The sequence below is a fragment of the Cyprinodon variegatus genome, unplaced genomic scaffold (genome assembly GCF_000732505.1).
Source record: "Cyprinodon variegatus isolate N-32 unplaced genomic scaffold, C_variegatus-1.0 Scaffold1065, whole genome shotgun sequence".
NCBI classification, from domain to species: Eukaryota; Metazoa; Chordata; class Actinopteri; order Cyprinodontiformes; family Cyprinodontidae; genus Cyprinodon; species Cyprinodon variegatus.
The window spans coordinates 52,852-75,391 of record NW_015151518.1 but is presented as its reverse complement, the minus strand read 5'-3'; the positions used below and the strand labels follow the sequence as shown (position 1 = coordinate 75,391).

The following is a 22,540-nucleotide window of genomic DNA, read 5'->3' as shown; positions in this document are numbered from 1 at the left end:
CAAAGATCGACTTGTTTTTTTATATTTGAATAAAGTGTGTATTATTGGTCTGCTACAACACATGACACGTTGAGCCTCTCGTGCAGCTGAAACGTTTTGCAAGTTAAAACAAAAACGCATCCTGCAGAGAAAGGAAATGATAAACAAAATGACATAACCATGTATTTAAACGTGCATGTGAGCTGCGCAATAATGGGGGCTGTCGTCAGTTCCTCGCTTTTCCCTCAGCTCCACCCTTCATCCCCACACCTGCATGTGAACTCTCCTCTGAGGGGCGCGGTACAACAGGGTGGAGTTCACAGCTACTAGTCTGGGAACTCTCACCATATGTGCGCTTTGGCACATTTCTGCACCCGTTGCTGCAGAGCATCTGCTCCCCGGGCACCGCTCTGGTTAGGACCACTCGGTTGATCCAGCCTCTCTCCAGGTCAGGGATACGAGTTTGGGAAGATGATGGTACCGGATCCGCTGCGATCGACCACGGACGTTGGGGGCGGAGAGGACACGTCGCTCGCATTACCGTCCGACAAGAGCTTGAGCTCCGGACACCAGCGCGTCCTCAGCCAGGTCCACAGCATAAAGAGGAGCAAGTCCAAATACAAGAACGGCACCATAGGTAGGGAAACCGCTTTCTTACAACAGTATATAAAGTATTTTTTTTAGGTTGTTGGAGAATCACATGAAATTGTTTGGGTTTCTTTTTGAGTTATCTGGAGAGGTGCGTCACAGACATCTAGAGGAGCCCCTTATTTATTTATTTATTTATTTATTTACTTTAGCACGGATGTGTTTCTGGGTTAAATCAGACAGTAAACCTAAAGCTTTGCAATTTTTGAGTCCAAACTAGTTTATTTTGATACGTTAACACCCGTGCGCAAAAAGAGTTAGACATGAGTGCGTTTTTAGATTTGAAAAAGATAATTTCCCATACTTTTAAAGTAACACTCTGAGTATTACTGCGATAAAGTTGGCATGATCCCAATTTTTATTCAATTATTTATTAATTTTTTCTTTGTTTTCTTTCTTTTTTTTTTTTTTTTTTTTTTTTTTTTTTTTTTTCACTTAATCTGCTCAATTCTCACAACTGCGCGACCAGAAAGGCCACCCTTATTGCCTGACGCATAAACTGTCAACATTTTTCCCAGCCTTGCAAAACCTATTTCCAAACCCTCTTTTGCATGACCTGCAAAAGGCAATGATTTAATCAGTCAGGATGCATAAATATATCACATATTTATCTGCATAAGTTCAAACAGACTGCAGCCTGTTTGTTTGAGGTGGTTATGTCTCTGTGTGTAGGTTTAATTGCATGCCTGCGGTTTTACTGCATCCATGTCATATAGGCGAAGTATTTTCATCTGATGTCTAACGGCTTTTAATATCTGGCTGTTTATGCCAGATAATAAAATGAGGTTACAGTAAAATTGCTTCTGTTTGCATCTTAATTTTTTTTTTAAACTCCTTTAGTACTAGAAAGATATATTCAAAAGCTTTTTGGCAAAAACAAAAGGCCACTGGATTTATATTGTTTTGTGTAGTTTGAGTCATGATGCAGTAAGTAATGCAAGGCAAAAAAAAGAAGATGCAGCTGCAAACTAGAAATAAGATTATATATGCTGATTTGAATCTGAGCTTTTCTATCACATTTTTTCAGATTAAAGATACAAAAATATATTTTCTATATGTTTAGGTTTTTAGATGTTGTATTTGATAGTTAAAGAAGTTTTTTTAGGGTGATAGAAACCAGTTGGTGTTTATTCCTTAAACAAGGACTAAACAGAGAATAGTTTCTAAAGCAAGGATTTGTCTAAAGCCTTGTTTATTGTCTTAACTTGACATTTTTATAAGTTGATGCTTTAAACTTTATGAAATTTGGTCTTCGCTATAAATTTTCAGTGTGTGGCATTTTTTTTTTGCCCCTCCTCTTGTTTTCCATGAAATATGCAACAATCATCAGTCAGCAGAGGAGCGTTTTATGACAAAAATATATTTTACACACATATTCTAAACTTATTAATGATGTTTGCACATGGAAGTAAAACAAACATTTTACAAATGTTTATTTTTTAAATTCATTCAGCCTGAAATGTATGTGTTGTTATGCCATTTTTTACTTTTCTTACTCTGAAAAGTTTATGTCTGTCTTACTGCAAAGATAAGGAAACTATTTTTGGAGTAGGAGTGTGTCACTGTACATGATTTCTTTGTCCTGATGAATTAGCCCATGAGCCAAACAATTACAGTGATATGACTGTGTCTCAACGCCCTAACAAACGTGCAGCTTATTATTTACACATGATTCTGTCAGTGTGTCATCCCAGCTTCACAATTTCCCTTACAAAATAAAAGTTAAATCTGGGATGCACAGTCTGGATAATTATACATTAAAGTATGTCATTTTTAAAGCAATCATTATTCAGTGTTTGCTGTTTCTCCTCTGTCTTTTATTTTGACAGGCCCTACGCAGCAGTCTTCCAAATCCTATAATGAGTTTGGAACCAGCAAGTTTAGTGCAAAGAGCACCTACAAGCGCACCAATTCTGCCCCATCAGGGGGCTTCAACAAAGGGGTAATTGTTTCTTTTTCTCTTTTTCTCTAACGTTATGTGATCAGTCTATGAAAGGGACTGAAGTCCCTTTCATAGACTGTAGATAGATTACAGATCTTGTTACATGGGCACATTTTTGCAGTTCTGTTTAGATGGTACTGAGTTAATACAGCTCTAATGGTTTTCTGTAAATTAAATAACATAAAACATTATTCATCCCCTATGGGGGGATTTGAATTGTCACAGCAGTAAGACAGAATAAAAGGTGTGCATTTAGGTTTACACTTTAAAAACAATTAGCAGTAAACATAGAAACAGATTGATAGATAGAGGTAATGTCAGACAGAGCTCACTGTTGTTGTCAGCGCTGTGTGTTGGGTACAATTGTGAGAAAATAATTTAAACGGCTGCAACAGGCTGTTAAAAGGTGACTTTAGCTGCGTTCAAACTGCAGCCTGAAGTGACCCAAATCCGATTTTTTGGCCCACATGCGACCTGGATCTCATCTTTTCATGACTGTCTGAACAACACAGATCCGATTTTTTTCAATGCAACCCAAGCCGTTTGGCTATGTGGTCCTGAATCCGATACGAATCCGATCTTTTCAAATGCGAACCGCCAGGTAACATTCATTCGACCTGAAAGCCATTAATACGTGACAAAGGTCACTATTCTGCTTCTTGCTACACAGAAGCAGCAAGAAAAACAGCAACCATGGCAGACAATAATATGGAGAGCAGTATTTTTTTTTAACCATCTTTAACAGATTTAGGTTTTAAGGTTTGGAAACATCGCTAGATGTGTTCCAGCACTACTGTACATCCATGTTTACTTCCTTAAACACGAAGCACAGTGGCTTGTGACGTCATTGCGTCCTCTACTGCGCATGTGGGACACTTAAGCTGTATGAATGCAGTTTACACAGGAGATCACATACAAGTCGCATATATTTGGAAATATGGAGAGCAACGCAAAAAAAAAATCGGATTTCAGAAAAAAATCAGAATTGAGCATCAAAGCCTGCAGTGTGAACGTAGCCTTAGAGCTAAAGTGGCATTAAAGCTGATCTAAATAGAAAATCTTAACATAATCCTCCCTGACAATATCATAATTGTCAAACTTAAAGTTTTTTACAAGAGGATCTGTTTCTGTCATCAGATCTCCAAAATAAAAAATGGCTGCAGAAACTGTTAATAAAGTTGTTTTAAAAGCAATATAAAACACTGAGTTCATATGTGGGCATTGTTTATTAACAGCTAATTAAGAGCAAAAAAGTTCATCGGATTAATCGTGATTAATAGATTCTTAAAATAATCGTCAATCATTGTATTAATGGATTAATTGTTAACTGGAGTGTAGAGAATCTAAATTTTTTCTTTAACAGAGCAACACACTTAGAGCAGTAATTATACCAAAATTGTTTTAAAAAATTTAAAACATTTGCATTCAAGATGAAAAACTTTTTCGTCTGTCAATATGCTCTATCCAGAACTCTACAAGAGGAAATTTTTCAGTTTCACCTGGTTCAATTTCGTAAAAATCTTCCTTAAGTAACTTTTGGCTCTTGAAAAAATATTGGACAGATCAATCGATTTGCTAAATAATGGGTTAGTTACAGCTCTAAGCTAATTGATATTATAAAAGTATGTTCAATTTATTGCACAATTTATACAGAAGAGAACTGAGTCTAGATGGGAACTAATCTGCTACCTTGACTTTTGATCTAGCCCTTAAAATTACTTCTCTCCTTTACAGGAAAGTCTGACCAATTCAGTCACCAATATACTTGCAAATTAACAGTGTCATAAATAGACACCTGAGACATTGCAAATAAAAATACTAGGATCGCATGTGCAATCTTGAATTGGTGTTAATCATGGCTGAACATGCAGAAATCAGCTTCTGTATCCTGTTCTCATCATATTCAGATTTATTATTGGTATGCATCGTGGATAATGAACAAAATAACAAGGTCCTGAAGAAAAGAGGATGAAATGAGCTTCCTTAAAGTTGCCCAAAGTTAGCCATGGAGATAGGCAAAGAGCTTCATCATCCCCCAGAATGAGCTGGATGTGAAGGAAGGTGGTTTAGTCCCCCTCTAATATAAAGTATCTTGACCATCCGGTTAAAGATTACTGGTAGACAATACATGGATAAACAGAAATACATAGTTGCTGCATTTCTCTATGCACAGGATCCTTGTGTTTTTCTTGTGGATGTGTGTTTGCTTGTAGAAACCCCTATGTGAAGAGAAAAAAAAGTGATCATAAACTTATTTTGGATGTAACCTGTTGTAAAATTCCCTATGCTGAGGGTGTTTACCAAGCTAACCTATTTTCATAATCCAAAGATGAGCAGCGTCTGTTTATGTGGCTGTGTGGGTGTGTGCATTTGGCCTGACCTGACCTGCTTACACATAACTAAGACATTTTTAGGGAGCATGTTGCCTGTTCTCATGAAGGCTCAGAATCATTTCACCATGAGATACATTTGCTGGCTAAATGGGTTTTAGAATCACTTTGCACATGTTTAACTTTACAGAACACTATGCTCATTTCCTTTAGTAGGTTATCATTAGCGATGATTTATCAGTTCATAAAAATGTAGATAGTGCTTTTTTTAGTCTGGAAAAAAATATTTATTTAATATTTTATATTAGTTATGCTTTTGTGTTTGTTCAGCTGCAATGTTGCCTTCAGGAACTAAATGAGCTTGAAAGACAAATGTTGTTTATCTTGTAATCTCTGTAATATTTTGTTATTTTAAGACACCACAACCTATGTTAGATGGCACTTTATGAACACCAGATTTGATCATACTTGTAAGACCATTTGATAATAAAATAGAAGTCTGTTTGTTTTTTAAACTAGAATATAGCAGTTCATCTTGTTTAAAATGTACCAGAAGCTGAGAATCACATTCCTAAAAGGAGGCGTGTTAAAAAACTGCTAAACTGATTTAATTAAAACCACGACTTTTCTCCCATGCTGCATTGCTTCACTTTAGTGCATAACTATTGCGTTAACCACAAAGTCTTATGCTTTCAGTTAGAATTTCAAGTTTGGATCCTGCTTTATGTTTCTGCTCCCACCCAGTTAAAATCACATTCAACCATTTTATATAACTCTGGATGTTTTTAAGCAATGAAACATGAAATAATCTGAGTTAAATTATAAAAAAAATACAAAATAATGTTTTTTCATTTTGAGTTTTTAATGGAAAACCAGCTGTTGTGTTTAATAATTGTTTTCCACTTTTATTTTCTCTGAAGTTGTGTTGTCCATCCTCTGCTGTAACGAAAATGTCTTTTTGATTCAGAAGGGAAAGGAGCCTTCCAAGTTTAAGTCTTAGTCTTTTAGGTGAAAAATGCTTATTAGTTAGTCACCATTTAGTAACTTCATATAAAAATGTATTTGTTATATACATGCAAATACATTCTACTGAGTGAATAAATATATACATATATATATATATATATATATATATATATATATATATATACATACTTTTTTATTTATTTAAATTGTTCCCTCAGTTGATGAAATCCCAAAATTAACATATTTATCAAAAAAACAGAAGTTTTTTGACTTTTTACTTTCCTTTATGGCCATTCTCGACTTAAAAATTCACGGCTTCATCAGTTTCAGTTTCACTGACTCCTTTATTTTTTTATGAGGAACTTTCTTGGTCCAAACTTAGTAGAAAAGCACCCAAAAGCCTGAAACTCAGTGTTCACAAATCACTGATGAATAATCCAAACCACTCTCCAGCTCCAAAATTATACACTAAATGTCAATGATCAAAGGTACCAAATTTTGTGTGATAATAACTTAGATACAATATTATCTGGTAAACATAACTTTGCTGAATATTATTCATAAATCACAGTATTTTCTGTGAACCCATGTTAGAGCAATCAACTGACCTTTATTTTGAAGTAACAGTATCTTATCTTTGCAGTGATATCCAGTGGTGGACAAGGTACTCAACATTAGTAAAAGTATTAATACTCATAGTCAAATCTTACTGAACTACAAATAAAAATGACTCAGTCAAACATCTACTCAAGTTAAAGTGTTGAAGTATTTATTTTTGAAAATACTTAAGTATTCAAAGTACATGCATTTAAAAGTACTTAAATATTCAAAATAGAAATTAGGTTTTCTAATATCAGTACATTTATGTTTAATTTTCAGAGTAATTTAAAAAAAAAACTTGTAACTTTCAGAAACCACCTGATATATTGATGTGTAAAACCACCTGCTACAGATTCTACATAACTTGTAAAGAACTTCAGCATAAAAATGCCACAAAAAATAAGGAGTGTCTTGATTCTCCTCACACTTTGTTTATGGAATAGAGGTTCAAGGATGAATCTATCTGCACAAAGGAACCACAACTTTGATTTGAGATCTCATCCTACTGAACAACTTGGCCACAAAGCAACAATTGATGCCTCAATAAAATTATAAACTACAATTAATATCTGCCCTGAGTTTGTCATATTTGTGCAATGTTCAGCGTCTTGGTCTTGAGAAAACTCAACCAAGTCTCATCATGTTTCATCAAAGAGCCGTGTTTGTTTCATTGTCTCGTCATTGTCATAAAAAACATTGTCATGTTTTCATCAGCACTGATGAAAACAGCAATAGAAAGGAGCATTTAGAACAGTGAAAGTGAACATTGTTACTAAGTTATGCTCTTTGCTGATATCATGACACTTCTTCTGCCAGGTTACATTCTTGATCTATTCATGTTTTCTCAGCTCTCTTTCCGGGTTTAAACCTGCGGGAAACAATTGTGTGCATTTCTTCCCTTGACTTTCACATCACCTTTTTCTCCTTTTTGATAAATTGAAATGTCAAGATGTCAGCTGCCGGCGTTGATGAAAGCTTTGATTGATGATTTTAGGCTAGTGAGAGGGTTAATTCTCTCCTCTGCTTAGCATGTCAAACTTGACTGAAACTTCTTTACCTGCCGAACCTTTCATTTTGTCTAACATTTTAAGCATATTGCTTTTTGAAAATATGTTGTTAATAATTAAAGAATTTCAAGATGTGGTTTTGCGATGATTCTCAGACTCTTCTAAGTTTATGTTGTGTTTCATGGAGACGTGCCTGTGCAAGTTCTCTGTAATTAAGATCATGGCAATATCAAACAGCCTTAAATCAAAAACGTTTGAATCGAGCATGTGCGTCTTTTTAAACTTAGTACAATACATTTTATTCCATTAATGTTATATTCTGTTTCAAGTTGAATCTGAGTCCCATTTACCTTTTTGTAACCTTCTTAAACATGTCGTCCTTTGATGCATATAGTGTGTTATGCTTTCCTCCTTTGCATGTTTTTGTTTTCATTTTGTGTTGTTAACTTTGTCCTGTGTTGTCAGCCTAAACTGAATCAACTAAGTAAATTGAATCTGGAAAAAAACAACAACTATACTTTGTACCTGGTCAGATTCCCTTCTCTCTGGTTGTACTTGGTGTTTTAGAAAAACTTTTCTATAAAATATGTGTTACCTTTCTTTTTTTAGTGGTCTTGATTGCCTCTAGCCAGACTGATAAGGTGTCCATGCACAATATTTATATTCGTAACTGTTTAACTTCCTGGAAAATCTATGTAGAAAGTATAGTTACATGATATTAGGAAAATGGGACATAATTTTTTTAAAGTTATGTATAAAGCCAATATTTTTTGTTCTTTCTATAGGTGATCTCATTATGGTTGCTATGATCGCATTTCCCTTTTCCATGGATAAAACTGGCTCCAACCCACCCAGCCCTCACTCTATTACTTTTTTGTTGTTTTTTAAAACCAAAATGACTTCTTTCCATACCTGTTTAGGAGCTTATATGCATATAGAGCGAAGGAGAGTGGAAATGGGAAGTGTACACTCTTCCCTTTCCCTACTTATTTCACAAGGGCCAAAACTCAAGGATCAAATAAAAAAATAATCGGTTAATCCACTTCAAGGATTTGAAATGAATTTGTAATCACTAGTTCACATACACTGAAAGTTAGAAATGTTTCTTTTAATGGTGTTTTAGTCTAAAAATGTATTCACGGACCCTTTGGAGCATGGAAGATGGGAGCAGGCCGAGGTCAGATTCTGGTGGGAAACTTTGTGCAAGAAATCAGGGTGACAGTGGTGTCAGATGTAGCAGTCTTGCAATCAAAAGATTCATGATGGTTGAAGCCTGGGTTTGGCTTTCAAAGACACCATGACAATGAACGCCGAAATGTAGCTCACCACCCTCAGTGTGAGTGTGTGGATGATTGACTGAATGTACCATTAATCAACTAATGCAGTGAACGCTCCACCAACCTATGAGACAAATGAAGTCCCTATCCTTATGCGCAATGGCGAAAAATAATCATAAATCCCTAAACTCCTTAAGGCAAAGGCTGTGGTGCAGTGTGGAGTAGGTTGCCACAGACAGGATCAGCATTACCTGCCAACTGGTGAACACTAACACACACTTTTATTAACATATTTAATTATTTGAGATCAAATGATAGAAACTCTTGTTGCAAACCTAGAATTTGTGAATTTGTTCTTCTCTTTATCAAGATTTCTTCTTTGTGAAATAGTCTCCAGATGTTCTAGAGGGCTTCAGAACAACCATTCTTTATTAGGTTGTTTAGCTTTTTTATGTCATTTACTCTGATGTTGTTACCCCAGTAGATGATGCAGGAAGACATCACACTCCAAAACAAAGTTAATGAAAACCATGAAGACTGCGTTTTTTGGCATTTACTGCAAACACCAAATGTAGCGGACTACTAAAGGACTCTACTCTTAATTAGTGGAGATGTTTGGTTTTGAAATATGTTCCTTTATGTTGTACATCTATATATGTTTGCTTTACAATTGCTCATCATTTGGAGCTTCTTCTGCTGTCGTTATAAAATAGTCTTCTCCTGCTATAAAACAACAACAAAGAAAAAAAAAGACTTCTTCTCCAATTGATTTAGGCTGTTGGCCATGGGCCGTTGAGCTCAGAATGTAACACATTACCCACCTTAGTAGCAGTAATAATATGACCCAAATTTTGTTTGTAATGTATTATGTTACTCTATTACTGTCAGAAGCAATATATCGGTAACATGATACCGTGTTGTCCACACTGACCCTCACAAACTGTGGTCAGTTTGTGAGGTGGCGTTTTATCCACCTGATGCCTCCTCCTGATTCTTCTGAATTTTCCCACAAATTAAGTCAGTTTGAACCCTGTTAAATGCACTGGAGAAATCAAAAATCAAATAAAAGCTTTGTCTAAATAAATAGGATTACAAAGAAATTCATCTTTATCAGCCTGGCCCCTGAGATGCCCCATTCTTGTTACCTGACTGTCCTAATTCGATGGCTATCATTATCACATAGTGTTACACTATGTTAAGGATAACTACTGTATGTAATATATCTACTCTGCTTAACAGAAAGGTAATATAACAAGTATACAGATTAATAATAAGGGTGAAGAGGTGCTTTGCGCAGACCTTTGGGACTGTGGCGTTTACATCATCAGGACCTGGTAATTTATTAGGATTCATTCTCGCCAGTTGCTTCTTTATTTGACTTCTAGACACAGACAGGGGAAAGGTTGAAGGAGCAGCACCATCTGATTTGGCTTAGAACAAATACATTCAAGCAAGAGAGTCAATGGCGGAGGAGTGCAGGATGTCCCTGTGTCTGTGAGCAAGCGAAAAGGATGCTGAGCTTGTTCCTGAATTGAACCTGTATAAGAATGTATTCGATTCATTTTCTCTGTCCAGACTTTCATCTGTCTTAACATCCTTCTGCTTGAAGCCTTTGCTCTTCATCATTGTTGACCATGCATCTCTGATATTGGTCTGTTCTGTTTTATTTATCTGGTGCAGCAGCTGATAAACTGTTGGAATGTTGGCATTGTACCAGAGAATGAGGCGTGATTAAAATCAGCAGTTATTGCCACAAATGCATTTCCCTGTTGTGTCTGTAGCCTAGCAACATTATTTGTTTCAGTAAAACACATAATGCTGCCTTCTTTGGTTGGGTCTTTGCTAGGGCTCAAAGTTCTTCTAACTTGTTTCTTAAATATCTTCCTTTCACCATTATTATTGATTGAAGAGATGGCTTAAATTCCCTGCTCCTCTCTCTTCTTCTCGCTCCCTCTCTGCACCTCCAGCACCTCTCTTTCAACTCAGCTGGTACTTGTGAAAGTAACTGAATTATTATTTTAGCGTTAGAGATGTTATTGAGCTACTCTCAGGTGCACATCCCAACTTTCTCTGGTTGTTAATGGTTACGCATCATAAAAAGTGTCCAAAAAGAAAAAAAAATATCAGTAAAAATCCTTCAATTTTCGCAGCATTACGCACCAAAATAAAAGCATCCATAAAAATGAAACTGATCCACAAACAGAGGAACTAAATTTCTCTCCAAAAAATATCAGTCAAGGTAGAAGAGCTACTCAAATATGCAGACACCTTAAGAAGTCCAATTCTAGACTTAATAAATAAAAGTGTCATTGAAGTTGTCAGCACTTTCCAGAAAAAAAATATTCGCCTCAGAATAATAGCAAAGTAGGAAGCGGTTGTCTTGTTTTGCTCTATGTAACGCAGCCGGTCAGATGTTATGGTCTCTATATGATTCTCATAAATCCCTGTTGCGTTTAACTTATTACTTTTAAAACATTTAATGATGAGCGGACCATGTTAATACAATTAAATAAATAATTACATGGTGAAAACAATTTGATGTTTAAATTATAAGTGTATTTTAAAAAATTACATAATTATATACCGTAATATAATAATTTTAAAGCCATATTTGAAATACTATGGCACTAGTACTTATTTTAAATTTCATGATTAGATGGTACATTTATATTATTTTGCTGTATTAAATAAATAAATTCTACATTAAATTATTTCATGGGTCATTTAATGACATATGTATTTAATTTGTGGTATATTTACATTTATTTATTTCATGAAAATGTATTTATTTAGTTTTAACCCTAACCCTCTGTTGTAGATATATGCCTTATGTTTTTAATAAGCCAGACGCTGCATCTGGCTTATTAAAAAAAAAAAAAAAAAACACCGTCGACTGACACAGCAGAACCTGTTTTATCTTGATACCTGGGTTTGTGAGATCCATTTATTCTGGCAATGTTAATAATGTGTTGGGAAGCTCATGAATGAATAGGCCTAATTTTATTGTTGGAGTTTTAGGTCTGATACTTAATTTTAGCTGATTAAACTTAGTTGAGTTCAGATTTTTTTTATATGACTTGTTTGGGACCAAAGCAAATAACTTCTGTCTTTTCTTTCTTACCTTTTATATGAATGTTTAGACGGTCCGAAGTCTGACTACTAAAAATACCAGAGGACGATATGTCAGCACCAAAGCTGAAAAGCAAATCATGACCACCACCTTGACACAGAACCTAAATGGGCTGCAACTTAGTCGCAGTGACCCTGCTTTGGATGATGTCCCTCACAAGCTTCCAGCTGTTAGCATGGTAATTAACAGTTGTTTCTCGGTTTTGTCCATTTTTTAAAGGAATACCAAAATAATGTTGTAAACTGCTATTCTCTTTTAGAAAATCAAAGGGCAGCCTATTCCAAGCCAAAACAGTCTTCTAGGTGGTAGAGAATCTCGTTCAGTGATTAATAGGAATTTCACTGAGAACCACACACACACTTTTCCGATGTCTTCTGGACACTCCCTGATTGATGGCAAGTCTGGCTCCTTAAAGATGACCAAATTGGAGCAGAGATCTTTGTGAGTTCTCTTTGCCTTCAGCTTTGTTTATCTTAAATATAATTCAAAAAATGTGTTCCTGTGTATTCTAAATGTCTCGTTGCCAACCAAGAGTTGAATACCCTTGCCTGTTTTGATAGGGTGAACTCTGCAACAAATGTCTCAGCTCTAACCCTAAAGGAGGCAGTGGAGTACTTGAAAGAGCCTGATGAGAACTTAAATCACCGTGGGGCCAGCTTCATACAACACACCTGCTTTAATGAGGAGTCGGCCAAATCTGAGGTGAGTTTACCACGTTCATTCTTTTACTTGAAACAAATTCCACATAAAAAGGGTATTTTCCTTTTGGCTTGGAGCTGCATTTCTTTTGTACTAAAGATTTATAAAGACCTTTTTTTTTCCTTTTTGTTTTTCTAGCTTTTATTTTCACAAGTCACAAGTACATAGCAACAAAATTCACTCTGCATTTAGCCCACCATCTTGGGGAGCAGTGGGCTGGCATTGTTCAGCATCCAGGGAATGATCAGTCTTTCCTTTGATGAGAAAAAAAAAAACAACTGCTGTTCATGGCTGCCCTCCATATTTATATATTCTCCTGGCAAAATGATTCATATCCATTTTTTTTAACTCTTTTTCATATTGCAACAACAAACACTATTGTATTGAGGTTGGAATACATATTGTAGAACCATTAACCTACCAAGAAATGGCCGACCACCTAAACCGATCGACTAAACTAGGGCCTCTAGGCTCAAGGTAGGACGGTTAACAATATATGCCACACCTTCCTAATTTTTAGGTGATAAAACAGTGTATTCTTTTCCCTCTACTTTACAGCCCTGCACAACTTTGTGTTAGTCTATCACAACAAAGTATAGTTTTTTTTTTGGTTGATTGTTTTTTCGAAACTAAAAGATTTTCAATAATTTTCTCTGGCATTTCCAGGTCACCTATGAAAATCAGTTTTTACATTTTTACTTGGCTATATAAACTTGATGTAAATTAGGATAACTACATTCTCTGTAAAGACTAGAATTCAACACTAATTTAGAGAAATTCAATAAATAAAAAAAAAAAACATAAAAATTTGGATTTTGTTTGCATTTAAAAGATCTACAGTACATAAGTGACTGTCATTCATAATTGTGTTTTGTAGGTCCTCAGTCTTGGTGGAATTCCACCCCTGGTCAACATGCTGGAAAGCTCTAATCCAGACGTAGCCCAGGTTGCTTCTGGAGCTCTGAGGAATCTCGTCTTCAAGAATCTGGAAAATAAAATTTCAGTTCAGAAATATGGTGGTATAGCTAAGGTCCTGAACCTGCTAAAGAGGACAGAGTCTACGGAGACCAAGAGACAGGTCACAGGTAGGAAACTTCTTTATATTAGGATCTCAAAAGCACTACATAGTATTGAGAAATTGTATTACTGTTTTTCAGTGGTGTGATGATGATATGGATTTCGATTAACCAACATTTGCTTTGGTGTTTGTGTCACAAAACTTGCAGCAATCCTTACCATCAAAGTCCCTAATGTGTATACTGGGTGTGGACATAAGATGTAGCCTACCCGATATTGCATTCCTTATGTCCTTTATTAATGTGATATTGCAAACAATGAAAGTGTGATGGGCCAGACACTTTAATATATATTGTTTGACTCACTTCAGAACATTATTTTAAAGATACAAAAATAAATACTCATATAATCAGTTTGTCTTTAATGTGTAATTATTTTACTTTCTGCAACAGTTAAATCTGTTTAGATTTTGTATTGAGTCAAATGTTTTGGTTGTTCTGTATATGTATGTATGGATAAATATTGATTAAACAATGTGAGATTTTTTTCCTTTGTAAGGCCTGCTCTGGAACCTGTCTTCTGCTGACGAACTGAAGGGAGAACTAATGAGAACAGCACTTCCTTCTCTGACTAAAAATGTGGTGGTGCCATTTGTCAACTTGTCAGAAAGTGCTGACTGCCCAAATATAGATCCAAGTGTCTTCCTTGGTGCCACTGGCTGCCTGAGGTAAATATATTTCTTTTACAGTTGCAGGATACATATTTTCACACTTAAATAATTTTTTGTCTTTCGATGTTTTTGGAGTTAAATATTTTATAGAATGAAGAAATTATATGAGGCAAAGATGAGGTGACTAAATACAAAAAAACTGTTTTCAAATCATTTTTGGGTTGTCATAGGGACAAAAAAAAAAAACCTTTAAAAAAACCTGCCATTAAAGGAAAAAAAAAAAATTCCCCTTAATAATATTAACTGATTGTTCCACTCTCTTTTGGAAAGACTACTCTTGAATTTCAGCAGTTTCTGGTAACGATTTAATTAGGGATGCACGATATAATCGGCCCCCTATCGGTATCGGCCTGTATCGGCCTTAAAACTGAATATCGAACATCGGCCACCCCACCGATATTTAACCCAATATTTGATCAGCTTCTAAGTTTCTAAAGTCTAAAAAAAAAAAAATACTACTTCTTCTTCTTCCTCAGAAACTTCTTTTTTACAGACTTAAAAACTTCTAAAGACGAGGGAAAAAATATTGATACATTAAAATATCACAATATCTTCATATGCTGATATATTGCCATTTAAAAACACCTTATCAATCCATTTTACTAATGAAATATTGCTATATGTCATTGTTATGCTAGGAAATCCCCCGAAAATTCACGAAATTTTGCCATATTTTTATATGTTGATATATTGACGCGGTATCTATCTATTTTACTAACAGAACGATGAAATTTCACGAGATTTTGAAAGTAAAATAGATCGATACCACGTTTTTAAAAATCTATTTGATATCAGCATATGAAAATATATTTGAGTATATTATTTTTCAAAGTGTCAGAAATGGATAACAAAACTGCTATTTTTAATGACTACTTATTTTTGTCCAGCTTTAACATTGGTATCGATATCGGTTATCGGCTACATGAGTTTTAAAATATCGGCATATCGGATATCGGCCAAAATCCCAATATCGTGCATCCCTAGATGTAATAACATCACTGAAATTAGTTTCTCTTCAGGTTATTTTTTAAGAGACCCTTCCTCTCCACTTAAAAAAAAAATGCGTATCCGAGAGCATGCACAAGCCCATTGCTCCTCGTGCACGCTCTTTTAAAAGTTGCTGTTCTCATAGCTCATGGAAACTTAATTCAATTCAATTCAGTTTACTTATACAGCACCAACTCACAACACAAGTCATCTCAATGCACTTTACAGTTTAACCAGATCATACACAGGACGTTCAGATGCTTAATGTGTCTGAACGTCCCCTCTAACCCATAAATCCCTCAATCACCATTTAGAGCGGGGACTATATAGTGGACTTTATAGTGAACTCAGTTAACATGTTCGTATAGATGATCACTTGAGCTTTTTGCTCCGTTGGTTACATATCTCCTCCACTACTCGGTCCCTGCGGCATTTTTATTAGTCGTCGCTGTTAGATAGCTACAGCGGCCTGCTGTGACAGCAAATCCTATAATGCAATGCAAAGAGAGCTCTCTGCGCAAAGCCTTCCAGGACATATCTGCCTCTTCTGAGGCCTTTCTTTGCTTCTCATACACTTCGTAGACACTTTTTTTCTTATGACCGTTGCCCATTTTCAAAGAACCGCAGTGAGAAAGGTGAGCTTCAATTACTGTCTGAAACCGTAGCTCAACACAGATATAAGCCTGAAAGTGCGCATGTGCAGAAAAAGATACCGTAGCTAACGGGACGAGCACGTAGGATGGCCTCACGTAAACATATCATGAGAATGATTGACAATTAGGAGGACCACCTATTTAGATGATCCACCCGGAAATAAAAGATCGTCCTCTATACCTTTAAGATTACAAATTGATGAAACTCTGTTTCAGGATCCTTTTTTTAGGGAGTTAAATTCATGGTTCCATCAGTTTCGTCCAGTTGTCTAGGTTCTGATGCAGCAAAGCAGTCACAGACAACTTTTTTTTTTTTTTTTTTTTTTTTACAGTTGATGATTTAACAATTACAAAGCTGTCTTCTGTATTTATTCTGGTTATCTTTGAAAATCAAGTTAGTTGGATTTTAAACTGTATAATCATGTTGTCTGACAATCTGTTTAAAGCTATTACATGTAACCCTGTAATAAGTTATTAATGATATACATGTAGGAACCTGAGCAGTGGAAAAGAGGACAGGAAAACAATGAGAGACACCAAGAACCTCATTGACTCTCTAATGAAACATGTTTTGTCTTGCGTGGCAGAAGATAGCCCAGATGAAAAGGTAAGCATATTTTTCCCTTCATGCATCAGAAAAACTACAGGCAGTCACTTGGCAAATTTACAAGGTTACCAATTTAATAACTGTGTAAACAAGTGCTTGTTGTAGGGAAAAAGCTAATCAGTTAGTCAAGCAATGTTTTCCATGTCATATCTTTTAGTGAAATACAGTGTTTGTGACACTACAGAAAGATAAACATTTAAAGAAAAGTTTGCATTATTGGCTTCATTATCAAAAGTAATTTATCTGTCAATCAGACCGGAGAGGTTTTTCTCCCTATCTTGTTTTTCCGCTGAATTCGGATGACTCACCTCATTAGACTCCTCCTACACCTCTCCTTAATTCTGTTGAACATATTTCACAACTTTTACACAGAATGTTTTAGTGTAGATTTTCATTTTATTTTTTATGGGAAAAAGCTTGTGCTGTATAAATGCTTAGGTTATTTACTGCAAGTACATATTAAATTCATAGAAATATTCCATGGAAAGTACTGTTTTACTGATTATTATTATTGTTCACACATTTTAACAGCAAACCATTAGTGGGCTATTACGACTGCAGTACAAACCTTGTTTTCTCATGCAGTCTGATTGATTTGTTGATTTATTTGGCTCAGATAGTCAAAAGAGAAGAAGAAGGTGCCAAAGGAAGGAAAACAGTATAAGTTCAAGGGATATTTGCAATGTGTGTTTGTGTGTGTGTGTGTGTGTGTGTACACCAAGGACATATAGGCGTGTTTTTTGTTTTTTTTAAAGGAAATCGTTTTTGTTTTTTTTCATTTATATTTAGAAAAAAAAAAATCCAACAAAAGTTTACTTTATATATCTGACAGAGATGTAAATAATTTTGGGTTTAACATTAATTTGGTTGAAGTGAAGTATGTTTACTTCCTCTTTCATCCTATAGTCAGTGGAAAACTGTATGTGCACCCTACATAACTTGAGCTATCAAGTTTGGGCAGAGTGTCCAGAGATTTCCGAGAAATTCATGGAATCAAGAGGGGCCCAATCTGAGAGGGAGACAAATCCCAATGCTGGATGCTTCAGCCCCAGAAGCAGAAAAGCTCAAAACACGGTGGGTTACCTAAGAAACTTTCACCAAATCATGATGGCCACCATTTATTTCCTAAACTCTTTTCTCTCTCTGCTTAGTTGTTTTCTGACTCACCACAAATAAACAGCAAACCTTCGGGGGCCGAATGGTTGATTGATTCTAAAGCCGTGGATGGCTATGTGTCTCTGCTAAGATCATCCAAGAATGATGCCACTTTGGTGGCCTGCTGTGGAGCCTTGCAAAACCTCACTGCAAGCAAAGAGGAGGTAATAAAGGGAAATGTTGATGTTTTGGAAACGAAATAAATTTAAAGTTTGATGTGGCATCTCACTGTTTGTGTGATTTCAGTATGGATAGCCTCAGTGAAATGAAAATTCATCTGACATTATTCATTGTCTTGTGTTCCAGGGGTCTGCAGCTCTGAGTGAGATTTTGTATAAAAAGCTTGAGTCCGAGTTACTCCTACCCTTTCTGATTCAGTCCCCTAACAAAGCTCTTAGGAAGACCTCTTTCTCTCTTTTGGATAACTTGTCTCGCAAACCCAATTTGCAATCCAAGATGGGTAAGAAGCATCTTTTTCAACAAGGATCATTTCCTGCATTAAATTTGAAGTTCAGGAAGCAGTGGAGTTGGGCATAGAGTCCATTTATACAAAATAAGCCATAATAAAGTGTTACATTAATATTCCGTAAACTACATTGACATTTTATTTCATCTAAATTATTAGAGTGAATGTCTGAATCACATTATTTAATGGATTTATTGATCCTTCAAACTTTTAAACATTTAATAAGATGCACCAGTGTTTTAATGGAGCATACATTGACCGCACTCTATGTCATACATTTGATTTATAATGCTTCACAATTTCTCTTCTTTGTAGCAAAGCAAGCTTTGCCTGAACTTACAAAGCTATTCTGCAGACCTGATTGGAAAAAGGAAACTCAACCTGAAATTGTTGCAACTGTTGCTTCCATAATCAATAGACTGTTGCTGGTAGAAAGTGAGGTCAGCAAGAAAGTTATTACTAAGGATCTAGTTTTGGAGCTGATAGACATGAGTGAAAAAGGGTGAGTTTTCTTCTTTTACCCAGTTCTTTTTGCAGAATTGGTAAACATTGCTTTGTCTCCTTAATTATTAAATCCTTCTGCTTATTATAGGCCTGACAACGAAGCCACGACTGCAGCCTCAAAGCTGCTATACAACTTGTGGTCTGATAAGTTTTTGCAAACCTTCACAAAAAAGGTAAATCTAAATAAAATGTAAATGGTAAGTGATTGGGAGGCATGTATTTCATTTATTGTGTCAAAGTTTTGGTAATTTAAGTTACTGTGTTAAACCATAAGCTGGATACTGCAAAAATGATGGTTTAAGATGAGGAATGGCCCTGCTTAAATTGGTGTTTTTTTATTTTTTATTTTTATTTTTTTATTAATTATCTCTTAGGCTCATAGTTCCTGTCTCCTACTTTCTACCACACCCTTGACTTTGGTCATTTCAGGAACGATATGACTGGAATCTTGGTAGACAGGCTGCTTATGCTCTCAGTTATGGGAGAAAGTATAATTGAGGAAAAGAAAAAGATAAAAATGATGGTGAAATGTAAGTAGTAGGGGACATTAAACTGAGTAGGACAAAGTGTAATGTTTTCCAAAGAATCGCTTGTTAAGAGCAAGTAGTTTTCATGAATAAGAGACAATTATTCACCAATTTTTCCATCATAAATTAGATAAAAAAGTTAACAGACCAGTAGAGCAGGTTTCAGGTTGAAGAAACAGCAGTTTCTCTCACTTGTTATCGTCTAGAGGCTCTGCATGTCACTTGTCTTTTTAGGGCAAGGTAAAAGTGCATGCTATGGTGAAATAAGTTGAATTTATTGTCTCTAACTTTGCATTTTTCAGCTGAAGATAGACAAAGCACGCTTCGTAAACTTCAAAACTATAACAGCCATCAAGGGCTCCAGTTATGATGTAATTGAATCACAGCAGGATAAATAAAGGGTAAGCTTACTTCTGAAAGCTCCTTGTTGGATTCTTTCAAATTTGATATCTCTCTGTAGACAATATGAGTCACGAATAACAAAACGTATTAAACTTCAATATCTGCTTCATCGTTCTGTTTTTATGTGTCTGTGCTTGCAGAAGGAAACCGGCCTGATTAGAGGCTTCCACAGTCACACCCTTAAAGTCTTCACCTTCTGAATGCTTTGCCTTGTTGGAGGAACCTCTCAGTTATCTTCTTCAGACATTGTGTATATAAAGTTAAAAGATTTTTACCTTGTCTTTGTGAATAATGAGAACGGGCTTGTAATTTAATTAGAAAATGTTAGTGTTTTGTAGGTTAGGTATGAGAGTGTGTGTGCACAAGTACTAAAAGCAAATTCAAACAGCCTTCAACACACATCCTCACCTCCATGGATTGTTGTTACATTGATTCCTAAAACTCTAAGTATGTCATCACTATAAAATGTGGTTACTGGCGGCTAGAGCATAATTATCTAGTGTGGTGTTAAGATTTAAGAAGTCTAGACAAAAAAAAAAAAGAAACATGGAAAAAAAAAGATAACAAAGGTGTTTTGTTATACGTATGTAGTTGTGAAATTGTTGCTTGCTGGAGAAATATGGGCTGTTCTTTCTACGTCGTCAAACAAAATAATACAAAAAAAAAAGACTTTGTCCTTTTTTCAGTAACTATTCACACAGTTCACATATTTTTATAAATGAAAAATCTAACAATATCAATTCAGATTTAATTAATGCACTTGCAGATACTGCCCATCTACAGATATGTCTGTCTGTCTGTAAGGGGTCCATCTTCTGAATGTAATTATGGATCTTGCTAATCATTTTGCTTCTTTGCCAATTATAACAATAATAGTTTTGTACCTTACGTGAAGTTTTTACCCTTTTATCTTTTTTAAATTTTCTTTTTTTTTTAAGTTAATACCACCTTGACTACATAATGTTATGTTTGTTGTGCTTTTCTGATATACCGGTAACATGATATTAAGATGGTTCCATTAGGAAAAGCTAAATTGCACACAGAATATATGGGTGTTTTGACTCCCTTCTCTTCTATGGGCTATACGCCCAACTCCCCTTCATTCTGAGCTTCAGCCAGCTCCTGTGTTTCCTGGCTTTCATTCCTGGATAGACTGATTAATCCAGGTGTGTCTGACCTCAGTAACCATGACGGCATAATCCAGACACACCTGGATTAATCAGTCCGTCTAGTAATGAAAGACGGGGAAACAAAGGAGATGCTGAATATAGAGGAAAATTAACTACAAGGAGTCTGAGGTTTGAAAAAATGCTAAAGTAAGATTTTACTCTTAAGCCCTTTGAAAATCCTTTAGTGGTGAATTGTCACAGTTTGGTTAAAACCTTATGCTCTGCATATTCATGAAGGCGCACATGCAAAAAGGTTGCACACAGTCTTCTCCAAAGTTTTCACACACAAATCAGTTTGTTCTTGTTATGAAGCTCAGCTTTGGGAGCACTGTCAGTTTTGTACTCTGAAATCTTTAAAATATTAGGCCTCTACTAATAGATAATCTCTTATGTTAATTCCATAACAGCATCTTTTAGCCAGATGTCTCTGAGTTATTTTATTTAGATTTATGGTCTAAAATAAAAATGAAAAATCACAATCAAATCTATTTTAGGTTACTTAATAACCTAGGATATTCATTTATAAATACATAATTTCAGAAAACCTGTATTCTTTGCCCCTTTATCCACCCCAAGGGCTTTACAGATGTTAAGAGTAATATTAGACCATCATTGTTCATAGAAAAAATTGTTCAACATGCAGATCATTTGATACCATAAGCTGCAAACATTTTGAGTGTTATATTTTCATTGTTTATAAAGGCGGGGGTTACCAACATGTTTTACAAGCATCTTTTATGGCTCGTTTTTAGTTGCACTTTAAGTTCAAGTGAACTCCCACAGAAGAGGGATGTATGTTTTATTTTTTTTATTTTTTTTTTTTTAGTATTTAATTTGCTATTTGTTTTCATGAAACAGAATGGTCAGAAAAATTTATTAATTATATAAAAAAAAAAAAATAGGTTTACATTACCAAATATCTTCCCTCTGTTTGGGTTTTCTGTTCTCTGAGCTTAAACTGAAACTGAAGAGCAAGTTAAGCAAGTCTGTTAGAGAATATTGCAACTGTTTTGTGGAAACATTTTTCCACAACAAATAATACAAGCATTCATGCAAGAATCTAGACTCTTGGATTCTCTTTGCACTAAATGATTTATAAAAACAAGAACTTGTGACACGTGGGTACAAAACTGGAGAATTATTTGGCAAAGGAGCAAGTTGATGCTTAACTTCTTTTTTTAAAGTTATAAAATGCAGCTTTATGTACTGCTAAAGCCTACTCATTAACATTTTTCCAATTAAGTTTGAAGCGTAGCTAATGAGGTATCTAATGTATTGCAGCTGTTACAGAACATACATGATGCAAAATGACATTTGTATCTCAGTTTGTGGGGATTACTGGTTGTAGTTGTTATGCTAGCAGTAATGTATAATTATTTGCACTGATAGTACAGTAATGTCCAATGTCTTCTTTAAGTATTTCCAGTATTGAAGTTTTTTTTATTTTTTTTGCGGCGCAGTGCTTTGGGGAGTCTTTTCTGTTGTTGCTCTTTCATGAAATGTTTATATTACCGTATGTTTTTTTTTTTTTTTCTGATTTACGTTTGTGTTTTCATCACCATGGCTTGAATTTTTGGTACAGATAGAAAAGAGAAACCGAGACGAAGTAGCAGTAGTTTGCGTTGTGGAATTAGTCACTCATGCATGTAAAAGAGGTTGGTGTGATAGTAAATTTTCAGGCCTGTCAGCCACTGATTGACAGTGGGTTGAGTCGCTAGTGTTGGAGGCTCCGCTTTGATCTTTTC

At 35.3% G+C, this 22,540-nt stretch overlaps 1 protein-coding gene and 1 long non-coding RNA gene across 2 annotated transcripts; one reads left to right on the top strand and one right to left on the bottom strand.

The window, feature by feature from the left end:
• Window positions 1-293: 293 nt before the first annotated feature.
• Window positions 294-20,580, top strand: LOC107101211 (plakophilin-1-like). The gene is made up of 15 exons (XM_015400030.1): window positions 294-616; window positions 2,457-2,569; window positions 11,890-12,057; window positions 12,139-12,320; window positions 12,440-12,581; window positions 13,456-13,663; window positions 14,154-14,322; window positions 16,458-16,572; window positions 17,479-17,646; window positions 17,724-17,891; window positions 18,034-18,187; window positions 18,509-18,695; window positions 18,786-18,870; window positions 19,527-19,625; window positions 19,767-20,580. The coding sequence occupies exons 1-14, from the start codon at window positions 451-453 to the stop codon at window positions 19,620-19,622; spliced, it is 2,121 nt and encodes a 706-aa protein (XP_015255516.1). The 5' UTR covers window positions 294-450; the 3' UTR covers window positions 19,623-19,625; window positions 19,767-20,580.
• On the bottom strand, window positions 20,552-21,742 carry LOC107101212. Its single transcript, XR_001482068.1, has 2 exons — window positions 20,837-21,742; window positions 20,552-20,770 (listed from the first exon to the last, which is right to left on the bottom strand). It is a non-coding gene; the product is annotated as an uncharacterized LOC107101212 (long non-coding RNA).
• Between the last annotated feature and the right edge of the window lie 798 nt (window positions 21,743-22,540).

Bases quoted from the DNA above. Each gene is read 5' to 3' on its own strand.
- LOC107101211 (XM_015400030.1), top strand. From the start codon at position 451: ATGATGGTACCGGATCCGCTGCGATCGACCACGGACGTTGGGGGCGGA. The intron at 13,664-14,153 runs GTAGGAAACTTC...TTCCTTTGTAAG, and splicing joins GACCAAGAGACAGGTCACAG to GCCTGCTCTGGAACCTGTCT. The intron at 17,892-18,033 runs GTAATAAAGGGA...CTTGTGTTCCAG, and splicing joins TCACTGCAAGCAAAGAGGAG to GGGTCTGCAGCTCTGAGTGA.